This window comes from Asterias rubens, chromosome 2, assembly GCF_902459465.1.
Source record: "Asterias rubens chromosome 2, eAstRub1.3, whole genome shotgun sequence".
NCBI classification, from domain to species: domain Eukaryota; kingdom Metazoa; phylum Echinodermata; class Asteroidea; order Forcipulatida; family Asteriidae; genus Asterias; species Asterias rubens.
Genome location: NC_047063.1, coordinates 2,419,697 through 2,438,944, shown reverse-complemented (window position 1 = coordinate 2,438,944; position 19,248 = coordinate 2,419,697). Strand labels below are relative to the sequence as shown.

Sequence of the window (19,248 nt, the reverse complement as noted above, 5' to 3'; positions counted from 1 at the left end):
GTGTAAGCTACAAAGGACTTTTCTCACAAAGGGAAGGCTAATTCCTGCGTAACCTTATTTTCAACCCTTCACAAAAGTGAGCGGTGTTCACCCGATCATCAATTACTTTCGGACTTGTTTGTGTCATGTGAAAGTTGAGACCATTAGCTATCCATACACCCAAACCTTTTTCTCCAGAACCATATACTTTTTTATTCGGTAGCCATTTCAAAAGTGTATTGCTTTTTCTGAGACACACGTTACACAAATACCCATATTGAAATGTAATGTAGTTGGACGTCTTTGAATTCGTACTGCTGGAGGGGTGTCAAACACAATGACGTTTGCCACCGTTTGAAATGAGGCTGGAGATTTATATCTTTAGTGGTGGGCAAACAGAAACGATTATTTTGCTCCTCCAATTTAGAGAAAATGGTTCGCTTAAAGGTGTAGCCATATAGTCGGAAAAGTGCAGTTTGGGTCTCTTTGTATTCAAAATACAATGAAGCTTGAGCAGTAACACGGAGACAGCACAATGGCTTACAAAAGGGCATATGATTGCCACCCATTCGAATTCCTTTCCTTTTATCTGCAAATTATTCATCGTTTTTCGTGCGTGAACTCTTTGTGAATATTTAATTAGTCAAAAGGGCTTCTGGATTTCGGCCACTTTCGGCCTTTTCTGAAAAGTCTCAACCAAAATAATGTACTGCCCCCAGTGAATTGAAACGAGGAGCATATCTGTCGTTATGTATATGAACGAAATCGGTGCAACTGAAATTTTACAAAGAGAAAAAATTACGTTAAAATGGCTTCAAAAAGAGAGAAAACAAGTCACAAAAGCACGGCAATGTTCCCGTTATGAATGTCGGCAACATACAAAGCGAAAGCGCTGGCCTGCCGCCGCCCGGTCTCCCCGCGGTCGAAAAACCCTGACTTCGATTGGAATGATTTCAAATGGCCGAAATTGTGAAACATAAATGTAGTAGGCCTACACTGTGTCTATCTGGGAAATACAATTTAAATTGGCCTATAAAGGGCAAAATTAGACGCCATGCTTTTGCTTTTGTTTTGTACTAACTTCAGCAACATTTTGTTGATAATCGTCATAAGCATTGAAAGTTGTAGATTGGACCTAGAGAAAGGACAACAATGGGTCATTTTGTCTATGATTTGACATATATTTCTTTCTAATTGGGATGTATACCGATGAAAGTTACACTGCTTGTTTTCGGTGTCATAACGAAGGTAAACGTTCTTCACGGGTGGTAGAACACTTTATGTAGTTAGGTTTGGGTGAATTTGTCTGTATTCCGAAAGTGGTTTGGTTAGAAGGGGCAGGACAAAACTCTGCCAGCATCCTTTGTCTACAAAGTCGGTAACTCAATTCTCAGCAGTATAGTTTCATTCGGGGCCGTCCATCCGTTTTCGAGCACAAATCATGTTGTTGGCGTCTTCTAATAGTAAAGCAGCAATGACAACTACGGGTAACGAGCCAATCACTAAATACGACGTGTCGTAACTTCCCGTTGTATCATAGAGCCATCCTATATAAGAAAACATAATATTGTTATTAGCTTTCTCCAGAAGACGATCAGAGCATACTGATCGAAACGTCGAGTTGAAACCAAAGGTTCTTTTCAGAACCACCCCAACTCATTAGAGATAGTGTCATTGTTACCGCAAACCTTTCTATGTCGTATTTCCACCATGCAAAGTTTCAAATCCTACTTAAAATATTTTTAGTGAATATAACAGGTTCGGGTATTATGATGACCAGAAACAATTGTTGTTTTAAAGGGGGGGGGGACCTATCCAGGAACACACGTTCTATTTTTGGATACCTGTGTATAGACAAAGTTCTTTCCTATCACTATATGGTTTGGGTATTTTTTGTAAAACACAAAACATAGCGTCCAACGATTTACATTTATCACGGTTAGAAGAAAATGGTGGTAGAAAGCTTCCGTTAAAATTTTATTTGCTGAGGTGCTGTAGGTTTTTTTTTTTAGAAATGAGTAAAACAATACCACGAAATTTATGTTCGTCTTAGAGACGAACATTATTTAAGCATTTTCAACGTATTTACCATGGTAGGCCTATCTGGTATTTGACCCAGTAGACTTTCTTCACAAAATTCCTTGTGCCGCACCCAGTCTTTATATTTCCCGAGTGACCTTTTGGGGTTCATTGTTCTGTTTTGTTCTGGGTCGAGTAGTATGAAATATATCTGTGAACTCCAGGTAGTATGTCTTTGTGCATCGACAATGGAACAACGTTTTCAGGGTTGCGTTTTGGCGACCATGACCACTAGAAAATGGTGTTTGAATCTTTGCATGGTGTGGAAAATAAGAGCAACTATGAATATAAATATTAAAAGTAAACTTGCAGGTACAACCATGAGTAAAGAACTCTTCTGAGGGAGTGGTGGCTCTGAAAAGAGCCGGTTTGGTCTCGACGTTTCGAACAGTTTTTTTTTTATATGAAGACGAGCAGAGTATACTGTTCGAAACGTCGAGACCAAACCGGCTTTTTTCAGAGCCACCACTCCCTCAAAAGAGTTTTTACCCATGGTTGTACCCGCAAGTTTACTATTAATATTTATATTTAAAGTTGCTCTTATGACCACTAGTGTCTGACGTAAGGTTCACTGAACGAAACAATTTCTGAGAGTACGCAAGAACGGGTCGGTAAACCACAAACAGTTCAGTGTCCTTTCGGATAGGACGCAAAGCCGTTGGTCCCGTGTGTTGTACACGTAAAAGAACCCAGCCCAAATCGAAAAGGAAAGTCCGCCCGGTGCTCATGGTTTGATTGGCTGCATATTGCGCCACAGCACCGTAATTCAAACGCTACTCCTACATACATTGCCAGGAAATACTGTATGATGTCACAGCGATTTCACGAAACGCTAGGATTAATCCTAACTCGAGTTAGGACGAGTAACCCCTCCTAAGTTAGGATGTGTTCAATGCTTCCTTCGTATTTGGATACGGAATTTAACTCGTCCTTAGTTTTAAAATTAATCCTAAGTTAGGAAGAGTTTGGTGAAATCGACATCACGATCGTCACTGAGTGAAGGACATGTGCGCTAAATAAAAAGCCACACTATATAAATTACATTTCATGACAAATTTAATGTTCTTAAAATATACAGCATTTCTGTTTTGGGTTACACACTCATGTTCATCATAGTCTAATATGTTTAATAATTGACCTACCTGTTAAAAAAGTGGCAGCTATTCTCATGATACCGCCTGCAGCTTCCGCCCATCCCACTGCATTACTCATCCTGGCCGGGCCCACTAAAGCCCGAAGCATCGTGAAACTCAGCGGGAACGTTATACCAAACCCTACACCAAAAGCGAAGTTCCCCGCAACAAGAGGCCACAGTCCGTGGAGGAGAGGATCCAGCAGGAACGCCGCAGCCATCAAGACATGAGAAATATACAGCATGGGTCTCGCTCCGAGGATTTCCTTGTCCACCAAGAGACCGTGACCAAGCTGGCCCGTTAAAATGCCAACAGCCCCGGCACCGGCGACCAGGGAGGCCTGGTATGGGGTCAGGCCTTTCACGAGTACGTGCGGGACGGTAAACACCACCCAGACGATGATGACAACACATATATTGCAGAAGCAGATGATCAATACTACAAAAGAGAAGTTGCAAAATAAATCCGCATCCGTGGCTGCGATGATTTTGGATACAAGATGGCTGGAGACTGTAGTACAACTTTCTTTGGATTCTCCGGATGTGAGGGCACTTTGAGTGGAACGTTCTTCATCAGACTCCACCTGTGTGTACTGACAGGGATCTGTGGGTGCAGTTGATGATGAACCGGGCCGAAACAGGGCGCCGACTACACCCAAATGAAGACAAACTCCGCCCAGTAAGAGTAGACAACCTCTCCAGCCGTAGACGTCGAGAATGAACTGGGTGGCCGGAGCTGAGACCAGGATACCGACCGACGCGCCAGCACAGGCGATGCCGTTTGCCATGGCGTAAAGACGGTCAAAATATACCCCAAGTAGAACCACTGCCGTGTTTAAAAGCAGACCAGTTGCAGTACCTGTCACAATTAGTAAAAACAAATATCTCAACGTCTCGACGTATCCAACAGTTTAGCCGGTTTGTTTTGTTATTAAGACACTGGACACTGTAGTATTGGATAGTTTGTCAAAGACCAGTCTTCTCCCTTTGTGTATCTCAGCAAACATGTAAAAATTTGAACTCAATTTGTTGTCGAAGTTGCAAGGGAAAAATGAAAGAAAAAACACCCTTGTTGCACAACTTTGTGTGCTTTCATAATGCACGATAAAAGGCTTCAGGCCTGACATTCTATAAATTACCTCTTTCTCAAAAACTACGTTACTTCAGAGGGAGCTGTTTCTCACAATTTGTTATACTATTAACAGCTCTACAAGGCTCGTTACCAAGTTATCGTGTTCTAAAGTCTGGGTCGTCTCGTAGAACAAGTCTGGAGCGAATAATATTCTTGCTGGCTTACCTGTGAGCAACACTAAACAAACTCCAAACTGCACAACGTTGTTTGTCATACAGGCTAGTAGTACACCAAAGGAAGCCGCAAGACCAGACACTGTAGCAATTTGCCGGTGGTTCCACCGCCGCGCGAGCGGACCGAGCAACAAACCTGCAACCATTACAATAACAATTCCGTACTAGTGCACAATAGAGATGTACAAAACATAAACACGTTTTATTTAAACATTATTTTACTGTTTGTGTATAGGAGTGGGTTTCTCTTGCGGTCCTAACTCGGGGGAAAAAATCCATGGTGGAAAAACGATATAGTAAAGGTTTGCGGTAACATCATGCCACGATATTTGGGGTGGTTCTGTGAAAGACGATGAAGACGATCGGAACATACTGATTGAAACGTCGAGTTGAAACCAACGGTTCTTTTCAGAACCACCCCCACTCACCATTAGACTAGAGATTATCATTATTATGGTTACCGTTATTTATACCTTTACTATATCAAATCGTAATGTTCCTTTATGCCAATCAATGTGTGATTATGGATCAATAGGCCTACCTGACAGTCCCCTTGCAGCCAGCATCAGTCCAACTGACAACCCTACCTTCCACGTTTCGGTATCAAACTGTTCCGTCAGGGTGGGAATCATAACACCAAGGCCTTTGCACAAACCTTCCCACAGGAAGAAAGCAAGATGTGCTCCGAGAAGTATGAACCAGCTCCAACCTGCGTCTCGATCAGTATACATGATGGACGCGGTGTCTTACACTGGACAAGCATAAGACAAGTCTCAGTCTACCCATAGAGCAGTGTGCCTTGCGCTATGGTTTACCGAGTCTAGCAAGCTATTTGAAATGTTGAGACCTCATGAATTTAAGAACTCTCTCCGTAGTGCAGTTAACAACGATCCTATAATGCCAAGCCGGTGTTCTATACCTTTCGCCAAGGTAAACAGTTTGAAAGCATGACACAGTTCTTGAAGAAGTCTAGCAAAGGGACAAACTCTACATGGCAAGTACACACACACACAATGGTGTTACCGCAAACCAATTATGCACAAATTTCGTCGTTAGTTGTATTGTATTCAGGCCACAGCTTCAAGGACCCGACCATCAGTGTTACCATGGTTTTACTTGTATTACGCTCAGCTTACACGACTGAACAACGGGCCCAATTTCATGGCTCTGCTTACCGTAAGCAAAGAACCAGCGCTTGCGGAAGCAGGGAATTCTGTGCTTACGTCAAGCGTATTCCATTGGACTAGCGGGATGCTGCAAGTGTAGCGTTGTGTACAGGGAGGGCTAAAGTGGCTGGGCAGGGTCACAATACAAATCACTGTGGCAAACAACCCATCCTAAGCTAAGACGAATCTTAGTGCTTTGTGAAATCGTACACTTGTCCATCTTTTTGCCGTTTCGGCATTGTCGATCCCATCCATGTTTTCCAGTTTCCAGCGGGTCCCCATTTTCCTTTCCCATGTCCTATATCATGATAGTCCCTTTTAATTTTGTTCAATCCCTACCCCAGCCCTGTTAATTTTCACCGTGATTTCTATTTTTGCTGTTCCCCCGTCCAACAGACATACCACTTTGTGCCCCTATCTCCTATCCCCGTCCCAAATCTAACCCGTGCCTCCTTCCCGTCATCCCGCCCGTGAATTGTTCTTTGCACTCTCGACCCATGGAAGCTAAACGAACGCACCCAGTACATGTATAGATGTCTGAAAGGGGACAGTGTAAATGTATACCTTTTTTTTAATTGTACGGATTGACAATTATAACTGTGTCAATCTTTATTTATTTCATAAAAACCTCAAAAAAAGTACAGCACCATATCGAGTATAACAACAGCCAACGGTAAACACATCCCTATAAAGTTCCCAGTGGCGTACAGCCCGCCCTCTTTCAAGCTAAATTATAAAGGACTTTGGGTCCACATATATATAGTTATAATATAGTTTCGTTTGATGATGCACCCCCTCTTTCAGTCCAGTTATAGCGTTAAAGGCAGTGGACACTATTGGTAATTACCCAAAATAATTATTAGCATAAAACCTTACTTTGTAATTTAGGGAGAGGTTGATAGTATAAAACATTGTGAGAAACGGCTCCCTCTGAAGTGGAGTAGTTTTTGAGAAAGAAGTAATTTTCCATGAATTTGATTTCGAGACCTCAGATTTAGAATTTGAGGTATCGAAATCAAGCATCTGAAAGCACATAACTTCATGTGACCATGGTGCGACAAGGGTGTTTTTTCTTCCATTAATATCTTACAACTTCGACGACCGATTGAGCTCAAATTTCCTCAGGTTTGTTATTTTATGCATGATGTTGAGATACACCAACTGTGAAGACTATTCTTCCACAATTACCAATAGTGTCCAGGTCTTTAAAGGCAGTGGACACTCTTGGTTATTACTCAAAATAATTATTAGCAGAACAACTTAGTTGGTAACGAGCAATGGAGAGCTGTTGATAATATACAACATTGCTAGAAAACGGCTCCCTCTCAAATAACGTATAGATTTTTTGAGAAAGAGGTCATTTCTCACTGAAATATTTTTAATTGAATTAAAGAAAGCTCATCTGAAAGCACATAACTTGTGCGACAAGTTTGTATTTTGCTTCCATCATTCTCACAGGTTTGTTATTTAATGCATATGTTGGGATACACCTAGTGAGAATACTGGTCTCTGACAATTACACACACCCAAAAACCGGTGTCCAGTGTCTTTGTTCATTCATTCATTCATTTCTTTTATTTTTACCACACACAAAGAAAAGTGAACTTCTGCCTTCTGTAAACGACGTTTGGGTCCAAACGTTAGGTTATCAGGGTTCACTTCGATTATGAACTTCTACCTTCAAAAGCCTGCACAAAACACTTCCACCCGGCCCCAAGCCATCGCGTGTGACCCGGCACGTTTTATCGTTAGCAACCCCCTTAACAACGGGACGCCGTGGGCTCCTGCATGCGTGTGCATACAACACTCGCTGGTGGTAGACTTTTGGATCGGTATGAGTTCGATTTGTCTCTTTTGTTGTCTCCTTTGTTGGGAATTATTGATAAAAAGGCAAAGGGTGAAATCGGAGGTTAATGTGCTTGTGGAAATGGCGTGCCAATCAGAGACTTAACAAAATAATCATATCGCATCTCCGTTCAGCCATGTTGTGGCAATTAATCTTGTGCTTGAAGTGTTCAGGTGCTATGTTGTTTATCATCATGTTACGTGGGAACTGATACAATCTCCACCCAAGATAAACCTGAAACCTTTATTAATTTATCAATTTGTTGGAATACTTTAAAGATGCTATGTCAGATTTTTTGCCCCAAACATTAAAAAATAGATTTTTTTGAGTGAATGGTATTTCAAAGAGTATCACCCGCTCTAACGATTTTTTTTTGTGTTACTTTTACTTTAAATGGTCAGGAACCATGACAACAATTTAAAACGTTTCTTATAAAACACATAAGAATTGGTCACGTGATATCAAAAACTAATTTTAAGCACTTTATTTCACTGCTACTAATAATTGGCTCAAATGAAAGCTTGTAACGTTCTGGACCCCCATCAAAATACCTATTGAATTTTAAATCAAATTTTGTTGGTCAAATCGGCCAAAAATCTGACAATAGCATGTTTAAAGACATACTTTTCAGTTAAATGCAATTCAATTTATTTATAATCATTCAATGGCATACTGAACAAAACCTGTCAAAATAGTTGTATCCGTCGCACATTATAAAGTTCATCTCACAATGAGTAATAATTTCCACAAGTCCAAGTAAACAACAACACTTTGGCCCAATGCATGTAGCTAAACATTGAAAGAGAATTGTTTAAGCATAAAGCATTCAATGGCATACTGAAACACATATTTAAAAAAAACATAATCAAGATACACCCTGAAAATAAGAAGAAACAATGTTATTTACATCATTTAAAACTTCGAAAAAACAATTTCTCACAAAAAAAAGGAAAATCACTGTAAGTTACGTCATAAATTAAAGGCAGGGGACACTATTGGTTATATACTAAAAAATAATTATTTGCATAAAACCTTACTTGGTGACTAGTAATATTGGGGAGCTGAGGTTGATAGTATACAACATTGTGTTGAAACAGCTCCCTCTGAAGCGACATAGTTTTCAAAAAAGAAGTAGTTTTCCGCGAATTGATTTCAAGACCTCAGATTTAGAATTTGAGGTCTCGAAATCAAGCATCTGAAAGCACACAACTTCGTGTGACACGGGTGTTTTTTTCTTGTATTATTATCTCGCAACTTCGACGACCGATTGAGCTCAAATTTTCACAGGTTTGTTATTTTATGCATATGTTGAGATACACTATGTGAGAAGACTGGTCTTTGACAATATTACCAAAAGTGTCCACTGTCTTTAAAGAGTATGAAATTTGCAATGTGTGGGATTGCACTTTGTTGGTGATACTTAAATAATTGCTCCATTTTTGTAGCCATTTCCTCGAACAGTAATAATATTCACAAATCTAAGAAACAAACAACACTATGGCCAATGTTGGCTAAATATTGAAAGAGATTTATTTAAGCATAACTAATAATGTACGAACTTAGATCCGTTCATCGTGAAAATATTCCCGTACAGATTTTGATTGGGTTAAAATTTACAGAACAAAATTTCAACACAAACATTGTTTCTTCGTTTTTGTAAATTGTCTAGGTTTTGAGTAAACTAACCGTTGCAATAAACAGTTGTAAAATTTATATTTTTTATACGTTTGTTTAGCCTAATTCCACTTAGATCGGCAGGTGTGCATACTAAGTGTTATTAAACGTAAACCTACGTTAAAGACACTCGACACTTTTGGTAATTATCAAAGACCAGTCTTCTCACTTAGTGTATCTCAACATGTGCATACAATAACAAACCTGTGAAAACTTGAGCTCAATTGGTCGTCGAGGTTGCGAGATAACAGTGAAAGAAAAAACATCATTGTCACATGAAGCTGTGTGCTCTCAGATGCTTGATTTTGTGACCTCAAATTCTAAATCTGAGGTCGCGAAATTAAACTCATGGAAAATTACATCTTTCTCGAAAAATACGTTACTTCAGAGAGAGCCCTTTCTCACAATGTTTTATACTATCAACCTCTCCCCATTACTCGTTACCAAGTAAGGTTTTATACTAATAATTATTTTCAGTAATTACCAATAGTGCCCACTGCCTTTAATCGATGTTGTTTGTTTGCTTGGATTTGTGAATATTATTATGTGAGAAGGAAATTTATAATGCCTGACGGATACAACTTTTTGTGACAGGTTTTGTCCTGTGAATGATTATAAACTACTGTTGGCAAGAGGAAGTTAAACAAATCTTTGCAAGTACTTTATAGATAGTTAATCGATGTTGCTTGTTTGCTTGGATTTGTGAATATTATTATGTTAGAGGAAATTTATAATGCTTGACGGATACAACTTTTTGTGACAGGTTTTGTCCTGTGAATGATTATAAACTACTATTGGCAAGAGGAAGTTAAACAAATCTTGGCCAGTACTTAAGAGAGTAAATCGATGTTAATGAAAATTTAAACAGTATCCTTACTGCGGCTATACAACCAATAAATAATGCATCTCTCAAATCTGCTATTTACGATTGTCAATAAATTAACTCACACGCAATACTTTTTCCGGATGATACTTTTATAAAATTATAGTGAACGTTCTCTTGTCTCTTAACAATACTTTAAAACTTAGTATCTGTTTGTTTTTCTTTGCAGACAAAGCTTCTTGATTCAACCACCGACAGTAACCCCCCCAGGAGGCCGTGCATTTTGCCTTTTGAAGTCACATGGCCAGCCAGACAACACCGATCGAACCCCAAACATAATCCACGCAACGACTAAGAGCTGGTATCATCACAACAAAACCCATAAGTCACACACAATGCACCAACGGATCGAATGTTGATGGCCATCGTATACAGGTCTTAACGCTGGTTGGTTATTTGGTAAACAGACGGATTAATGAAACGGTAAATAACTGAATGTATCAATTGACTGAAATGTATATCAACTTATTTATACGGGCAAGGTGTTTGCACACACACACACACAACGTCTTATGGTGGGGACTTCAGCTGCGCATCCCCCAAGGAAGCAAGTTCATTTTGGGGTTAAATTTACCGGCAAACTGTGCATGAATGGATCTAAATACTTGACTAGCCAGCAGCAACGATGAAGATTGACTCGAATTGCAGAAATATTTCACCGATTTATCAATGGATTTGCCTTGGATATATATAAGAAGTAACGTGGAATGAATGCACTAATCTGTTAGTGAGTACTGGGGTACAAGGCTTGGAAACCTAGCTCCTGTTTTTTTTTTCTCTCGGATTTTTTCATCGCAACTGACAAAAATCGTTGCAGAGTACTCGACAATATGAAGGCAGTGAAGTGACGATTTGAGAAATCGGCATGTAAGGAAATAGACACTGTTATGGAAGATCTGTTGGAAAATTAAGAATTGACGATTATTGGTGAGGGGTCACAGCATTATTTTCTCCATCAAGGTTGCCATCAAACTCAAGTTTGGTTGCTGTATCCGTGGCCCATTATGATTTAGTGGGCGAACCTTCAAGAGCCGTTTGCTAATGGCGTCAGGCGGTTTAACCATGAAATTAAAACTGAACTGATAAAACTGAACTGAACCATGGAGGGAGAAATGGTTTAACGAACCCGCATGGACGCTAACCACCACCACCCAGACATGGAACACAACACGGGTGCCTTGTTCCCTCCTTTAGGTCAAAGCCCCCAGCAGCGAGCCAAGACGGCCCATACCACATCATCCCTCCCGATTGCCGGGAATGCCCGTGTCTCGACTCACCCTCTACTTCCACCTCATCACATCAAACGAAGGAACCAAGTACACCTCCATCTTCACAAACAGCCGCACCGGGGTCGTCATCATGCCAGGAATAAGACGGACTCGCCCAAGGCACCGTGCTCGATGACGGACCACATCGTGGGACTTTACGATGCTCCAGAACTACCCGAAATAGAAGGTAATAATCACCACAAATTAAAAATCAACACGTTTTAAATTTTTATTGGGAAAAAAAAAATAGGCATTTTACTCGGCAAGTGTTGCTCATGATTTTGCGGGGTTTTTGTTTACCGTTGGAGTTCAGTTTAAATTTTGTTTTTCATGTTGGAAGTTTTGTAAACAATCTCGCCGATTTTAGGCAACGGCGAGAACCTGCTTTGTCGATTTCACAAAACTCTTCCAAACTTGGATTAATCTTGGGTCTTAGGACGAATTAGGTTTTTATCCATAGACGTTAGGACGCCATTGAAGCCATCTTAAAGGCAGTGTACACTATATGCAATGACTCAAAATAATTATTAGCATAAAACCTTACTTGGTAACAAGTAATGGGGAGAGATTGATGGTATAAAACATTGTGAGAAACGGCTCCCGCTGAAGTAACGTAGTTATCGAGAAACAAGTTATTTTCCACGAATTTTATTTCGAGACTTCAAGTTTAGAATTTGAGGTCTCGAAAACAAGCATCTGAAAGCACACAAGACAAGGATGTTTTTTCTTTCATTATTATCTCGCACCTTCGACAACCAATTGAGCTCAAATTTTCACAGGTTTGTTATTATATATATATTGAGAAACAGCAAGTGAGAAGACTGGTCTTTGACAATTACCAATTTGTAGTGTCCAGTGTCTTTATGTGTGGGCGAGTTTTTGCTCATCCTAACTCGAGAATTAATCCTAGCGTTTCGTGAAATCGGCTGCAGGGCTCCCTGCTGTACAGATAAAGACTGTTCACCTCTAGGCCTAACGCCTTGTCTCCTTTTCTGAAATGTGGTAATAATGAAATATTTCTGACCATTGTTTTCGGTTCTTTTTATTCCAGTGCTACTGCGACAAGGTGCAGCAAGTCGAGCTACAATTGTTCAGATGATAGCGCAAGGAATATGCCGGACATCGTTCAATGATGTGCAGAGGTTCCCAGCCATTCACCCGTCGATTATGGTAAGCCAAAACAAAAATCATAAAACTAGAACTTAAAATGTGTGCACTCGAATTGACTCGAACTCGTTGGATCAGGGGACCTGACCCTGAAGCTAGTTAAAACAATTTGGATTACATCTTTGCTGAGCAATGTTTTACTTGGGACCAAGAGCCCAAGAACTCTGGGTGAACTAATATTAAACGAGCCTGCATTCAAACAGTGTAAACTTGTTATGCCTCTGCAGTGGTTTATTCTTATGCTGCTCCCTTGACAGTGTGCCTTAAAGGAACACGTTGCCTTGGATCGGTCGAGTTGGTCTTTGAAAATCGTTCTGTAACCGTTTGTTATAAAATGCATATGGGTAGAAAGATGTGGTAAAAGAAGAATACAATGATCCACACAAATATGCTCTCGCAATTGCGTGTTTTTCTTTTTACCTCGTCGACTAACACGGTCGGCCATTTATGGGAGTCAAATTTTTGACTCCCATAAATGGCCGATCGTATTAGTTCGTGACGTAAAAGGAAAACCGTGCAATTTTGAGTGATACTTGTTATAGACCAACTCGTCCGATCCAAGGCAACGTGTCACTTTAAACGGTATGACTCATTAACAAATAAACATGAAGTCTAAAGCAAAGACCAGAAGATTAATTGTTGAATCTCTTGATATTGTTTTTCATCAACAACAAAAACATCCGGTGCCTGCAAGCAATTTTGTTTTACTGAACATCAAAAGTGCCACTATCGTATGGTGCGTTTCAATTGGGAATTTGTTTTCTTCTAAATCGATTCAAAAAGGGAAATCCTTAAGAAAATAAAGTCTGGAATTCTGTTGTATTACAGAAAAAAATTGCTGGCTGCAGCGACATTAACGACATTTAATATTTGCAGACCTTTGTAACAGATATATCGTTCAAAAACTGAACAACAGTCAAAACTAGCCAGACTCATCCCATTGGTTTACAAAGCATAAATATGCTTATCTTTTAAATTGAATTGCGTTTATGTATGTAGGTCAAGTTGTCTTTGTGTGCTAGTGTTAGTGTGTGGATAACAATTCAAACAGTGACTACTATACCCTGCAGCCATGACCCTGGATACAACAACAAAACTGGCCTACAATCATACTTTGAACAAGTTCATGAACCTGTTCCCTCGAAGCATACATTCGGAAAAGTCACGTAGTTACAAAACAGCATGGAGTGTCACCCGGTTGTTTGTTCTGGCGTATATAGACACATTTACTCGACAAAAAACTCACTGTAGATATTCAATATCAATTCTTGACCGTGATGACCCTTTTGATAAAAGGGGGGGGGGGGCATTGAAACAGTATCTATTCTTAATACTGTATAAAAGAAATATGTTTACAGAGCGTGTAGTCTTAAAGGGTGTATGTACTTTTTGTAGGACAAAAAAACACAATGTCCTTTAAAGATTGTCAGATTTTTGGCCCCAAACATTAAAAAATGATTTTTTTGAGTGAATGGTATTTCAAAGAGTATCACCCGCTCTGACAAAAAAAAGTTGAACTTTTTTATGTAATGGTCAGGAACCATGACAAAATTTTAAAACGTATCTTATAAACACATAAGAGTTGGTCACGTGATTTATTGTCGGGATCCCGACAAAAACTAATTTTGAGCACTTTATTTCACTGCTACTAATAATTGGCGGACTTTTTCGAGCAATGGCTCAAATGAAAGCTTGCAGACTGTAATGTATCTCACAGCTGTTTTCAGTAGGTTAGAAACATAATAGATGTTAAATTTGCATCGGGAATAAAGAATATTAATTTGAATATTAATATTTTGGTTTTTACCCATACAACGATGTGTGTTAGCACTGTATACTCAGTAAAAATCGAAATTAATATGTTAGATACAGTTTAAAAACTACAGTATTCGGCATGTTCACAACGTAAAAACGATTGTCTTTCTATAGGACGTTTAGTTAGCTCAGGGACGTTTAGTTAGCTCTGTGCGGAAAAGAATATAGTCACAGGGAATGTGTAATAATTCCCATTAGAAACCTTTCTCATATATAGAAACATTATCGTGAGATTTGACACTTGTGTATTTCTGTATTTCGGTTCATGTTAGATACAGTTTAAAAACTACAGTATTCGGCATGTTCACAACGTAAAAACAATTGTCTTTCTATATGCCTGAAGCCTTGAAGAGAATTGTTCCGATACCTGAAGCTACAGCGCTCAGGGACGTTTAGTTAGCTCTGTGCGGAAAAGAATATAGTCACAGGGAATGTGTAATAATTCCCATTAGAAACCTTTCTCATATATAGAAACATTATCGTGAGATTTGACACTTGTGTATTTCTGTATTTCGGTTCATGATTTGAATTTAATTGCAGAATTTCAGAAGAAAATTACTGTTTAAAGGCAGTGGACACTATTGGTAATTACTCAAAATAATTATTAGCATAAAATCTTACTTGGTAACGAGTGATGGGGAGAGGTTGATAGTATAAAACATTGTGAGAAACGGCTCCCTCTGAAGTGACGTAGTTTTCGAGAAAGAAGTAGTTTTCCGCGTATTTGATTTCGAGACCTCAGATGAGAATTTGAGGTCTCGAAATCAAGCATCTGAAAGCACACAACTTTGTGTGACAAGGGTGTTTTTTCTTTCATTATTATCTCGCAACTTTGATGACCGATTGAGCTCAAATTTTCACAGGTTTGTTATTTCATGCATAAGTTGAGATACATCAACTGTGAAGGCTAGTCTTTGACAATTACCAATAGTGTCCACTGTCTCTAATCAGTTTTAAATGATACTTTATGTTGTTTATGTTTCTTTATAGAGTGCAAGAAAAGATAGAATAGTTCGCTACATCACATTTGTGTCTGCCCCACCTTTTGAAAGAAGAGCCCCAAAGGACAGGCCCAAGTCTTGGGATCGACGGGTCTTCAAGGTAAGGCAATTGAAGACTGTTAATTCAGTACTTAAAGGAACACTATAGAATTGGTTTTTGCTAACAAAACATTTGCTGGCAGTGTAAGCACTTTATGTAATCCACCATATACATAAGACAAACCTGTAGAAGTTTGTGACCGATCGGCCATCTGGGTCACGAGAGAATAGTAGAAAACAGATTACAAATTTTGCATTGCATCGATGCCAAAATCACTGAGCGATAAACTCCAAACGCGAAGTTAGATTATTTGTTTCTCATCAAATATGACATTTCAGACAGAAATATTTCAAGTGATGTTTTGAACTATCATCTTCATTATAGACCCATGTAAGTTTTATGTAAATCTCTGATCTTCATGATTTTTGTTTCTTACCAATAATTCTGTAACGTTAAAGGCACTGGACGCAATTGCTCAAATAACTTTAAACAAATTTAAAGCATATAACAACTTATACTTGAAAACGAGCAACGGAGAGCTGTTGATTATATAACACATTGAGAGAAACAGCTCCCTCTGAAGATTTGATTTTTAAAAAAGCAGTAATTTCTCACTCAAATAGTGAAATACCTCAGCTGAAGCCTTTTAATACGCATCTGAAAGCTCACTAAGTAATACAACAAGGGTGTAATGTCTTTCATTGTTCTCTTGCAATTTCGATTACCAATTGAGTTCAAATTTTAACAGGTTTGTTATTTTGTGCATATGTTGGGATACACCAAGTGGGAATACATTGTCTTTCACAATTTATACTAAACGTGTCCAGGGGTGGATTTCACAAAGGTATAGTCCTAACTTAGGACTAGTCCTAGGCAATGCTTAGAGATAGGACCAGTCCTAAGTTAGGATGAGTTACTGGTCCTAACTTAGGACCAGTCCTATCTCTTAGCATTGCTTAGGACTAGTCCTAAGTTAGGACTACCTTTGTGAAATCCACCCCAGTGCCTTTAAAGACACGGTGCCGGCACTTAGATCACAACTTACCCCACGCATGTTTCCTTTGTTCAAAATGTCATTCACCGTTACATTAGTGGCTGTTCAATTTTGTCCGTGCGTTAAACGATTACCAAATCAAGGTTAAGCTGCTTTCTGGGAACGAACCTTCCAGGGAATTATAACAAAAGGTCCACTTTTCTTTCTTTCTTTTGTTTTCTTTGACTCTCCCCCTGTCTCTCTTGCTACTTCTTATTGTCCTTCATCGTTCTATTGTTTCTTCTTCATTCTATTGTTTCTTCTTCACGCCCTTTGACTCTAAAGTTAAATTTAAGAGTCAAAGGGCGTGGTCAATTTTAACGGACATTATGTTAAAATGAAATATAGCTGATCTGAGTTGGAATGGAGTTAAATTTGGAACAGTTCCAAACACCATGTCAGTTTATTCTTGATTTGATTTTCTTTGTGTAGTAACATGTAACGGTTGATTAAACTGTTATTGGCACAAATCCAAATTGGGTAATTTTAAAAATTATAATGCTTGGATACTGAGTGATGGCAAAACACATATCCTCTTGCCTCCATTATCCACCCCCCCCCCCCCCCATTTCACACAAAAAAAAAACCTTCATAAAAAACATACAATCACATATAGACTGCAACTTTTTCGATATGATTTTATCTATTTATACCTGTCAACGTGTTCATGCAAACAATGAAAAACAAAACAGTCGGTAGACAAATTGTGTGAATCGACCCGGTATAGTTGATTTTATAACTCAACTAAAATTGGAATAATGAAATAGATAAATAATATGTGAATACATAATTACCCAATAATCAAATCAAAAATACAAGAAGGGTATTAAGAAAATGAGTAGATGAATGTCTCCAGAAAGATTAAAGAAAGCAATTATTAAAGGCTTGAACAAATCTACGATGTACGATTATAACAAATATACACCATACTAAATTAACACTTGCAAATTGTTACCGGGGAAAATCACTTCAACACCGTGATGAGACGTAACGGTGATGTTCGGAGGTTTTTAGGGGCTTTACGGCGGCATATTGCAGTATAAAACGAAAACTGGGGGATGGGGAAATACACACAGGAAAATCAAAGTAATTTAAGAAACAAATATTTTGGGTCCAAAAAAGGGACTTTAAAAAATAAAACAGCTTTGCCGATGGACCCATAAAACCTTTGCGTACCAAAAAATAATATCGGATCTTTGTTAGACCCTAGCGAAATACAGAACAGCTTTCGGACCAGAAAATACCTCCAAATGGCCCAAATCATTGAAATAAAAAGGAGGTAATTTTTCAATAACCATTTGAAATACATTTGAAATAAGTGACATTAATGAAGAAATATAATACTTACGAAATCGGCAATGACAAACTAGCTGGAGTTGACTACGGACACGGCGAACTTAACCAAACAGAACCAGAAACAGAAATGACTTAGAAATACCGGCACCCAGGTACCTGCGTACAGAAATAATGGTCTTGCCACACCTTAAACAAAATTCCTAAGATGCCAGCAGGCGATTGGCTGTGGTCACTCAACTCTAACATTACTAAAAAGGATAAACTGATAAACGTAAGAGAAACGTTCAACAAATTATCAACACTACACACACATGCAGGTGTGTGAGATGACAATACCTATTTTTATACCCAGATATACAACAAATAGTTAAAACAATAGTTTCCAATATCAATAAAGTCACCAGCTGTATGTGATCTTAAAGACACTGGACACTATTGATAATTGTCAAAGATTATAGCCCTCACGGATAAGGTATTTCAACATATGCATAAAATAACAAACCTGTGAAAATTTGAGCTCAATCGGTTGTCGAAGTTGCGAGATAACTATGAAAGGAAAAACACCCTTGTCACACGAAGTTGTGTGCTTTTTGAGATGCTTGATTTTGAGCTTCAAATTCTAAATCTGAGGTCTCGGAATCAAATTCATGTAAAGTTACTTCTTTTTCGAAAACTTCACTTGAGAGGGAGCCGTTTCTCACAATATTTGATACAATCAACCTCCACTGTCTTCACACTGCCTTTGAAACAAAATAACAATTTATGGTGTTTATTTACACTTTTGTATTGTTTGCATTAAACAAAAACTGTTTCAACCCAAAACCATTGAAAAAATACACGATGAAGTCAGTTTCCCTTGTGGTTTTTTATTTGGTTAAAGGCAGTGGACACTATTGGTAATTGCTCAAAATAATTATTGGCATAAATCCTTACTTGGTAATGAGTAATGGAGAGAGGTTGACAGTATAAAAACATTGTGAGAAAAAGCTCCCTCTGAAGTGACGTAGTTTTCGAGAAAGAAGTAATTTTCCGCGAATTTGATTTCGAGACCTCAGATTTAGAATCGGAGGTCTCGAAATCAAGCATCTGAAAGCACACAACTTCGTGTGACAAGGGTGTTTTTTCTTTCATTACTATCTCGCAACTTTGACGACCAATTGAGCTCAAATTTTCACAGTTTTGTTATTTTATGCATATGTTGAGATACACCAAGTGAGAAGACTGGCATTTGACAATTACCAATACAGTGTCCATACAAAAATTAAAAATAAACATGCTATTAGGAAAACACATGGAAACAAAGTATCATCGCTTTGTAAGCATAAGTGCTATACAACAATTCCAAATAAGTTCAGTTTTAGTCTGATCATTATATTTGACAGTAATGAATGATATTAATAATTGTATTTTTCTTTGAATCCAACAGCCACTTGGTCCAGAAGAATGTTTCCACTGTCAACTTCAAACTAACCACGCAGTTTGTGAAAGGGTAAGTTATGCAAAATGCTCACTCCCTCGAATAAATGCATCCCTAATAGCAGTATTTTGTTCTCAACTTTGTCCA

General features: G+C 38.6%; 2 protein-coding genes across 4 annotated transcripts in view; one reads left to right on the top strand and one right to left on the bottom strand.

Moving 5' to 3' along the window:
* Window positions 1–1,383: 1,383 nt before the first annotated feature.
* On the bottom strand, window positions 1,384–17,795 carry LOC117306751 (monocarboxylate transporter 2-like). Of its 3 annotated transcripts, none has more exons than XM_033791235.1 (4): window positions 17,737–17,795; window positions 4,488–4,631; window positions 3,201–4,049; window positions 1,384–1,526 (listed from the first exon to the last, which is right to left on the bottom strand). In XM_033791235.1, exons 2-4 carry the CDS (start codon window positions 4,534–4,536, stop codon window positions 1,384–1,386), a joined length of 1,041 nt encoding a protein of 346 aa, XP_033647126.1. In that variant the 5' UTR covers window positions 4,537–4,631; window positions 17,737–17,795. The 3 variants fall into 3 exon arrangements, with proteins under 3 accessions (XP_033647126.1, XP_033647125.1, XP_033647127.1); XM_033791234.1 differs by lacking the exon at window positions 17,737–17,795 and adding an exon at window positions 11,342–11,423; XM_033791236.1 differs by lacking the exons at window positions 4,488–4,631; window positions 17,737–17,795 and adding an exon at window positions 11,342–11,418.
* Window positions 11,195–19,248, top strand: part of LOC117307368 — a 41,607-nt gene continuing 33,553 nt past the window's right edge. The window contains exons 1-4 of the mRNA XM_033792107.1: window positions 11,195–11,519; window positions 12,384–12,502; window positions 15,305–15,415; window positions 19,111–19,173. Of these exons, the coding sequence (XP_033647998.1) occupies window positions 11,195–11,519; window positions 12,384–12,502; window positions 15,305–15,415; window positions 19,111–19,173 (618 nt within the window). The remainder of the gene's footprint in view (window positions 11,520–12,383; window positions 12,503–15,304; window positions 15,416–19,110; window positions 19,174–19,248) is intronic.

Bases quoted from the DNA above. Each gene is read 5' to 3' on its own strand.
- LOC117306751 (XM_033791235.1), bottom strand. From the start codon at position 4,536: ATGACAAACAACGTTGTGCAGTTTGGAGTTTGTTTAGTGTTGCTCACA. The intron at 4,050-4,487 runs GTAAGCCAGCAA...TAATTGTGACAG, and splicing joins TTGTTTAGTGTTGCTCACAG to GTACTGCAACTGGTCTGCTT. The intron at 1,527-3,200 runs GTAGGTCAATTA...TTTCTTATATAG, and splicing joins AGCTGCCACTTTTTTAACAG to GATGGCTCTATGATACAACG.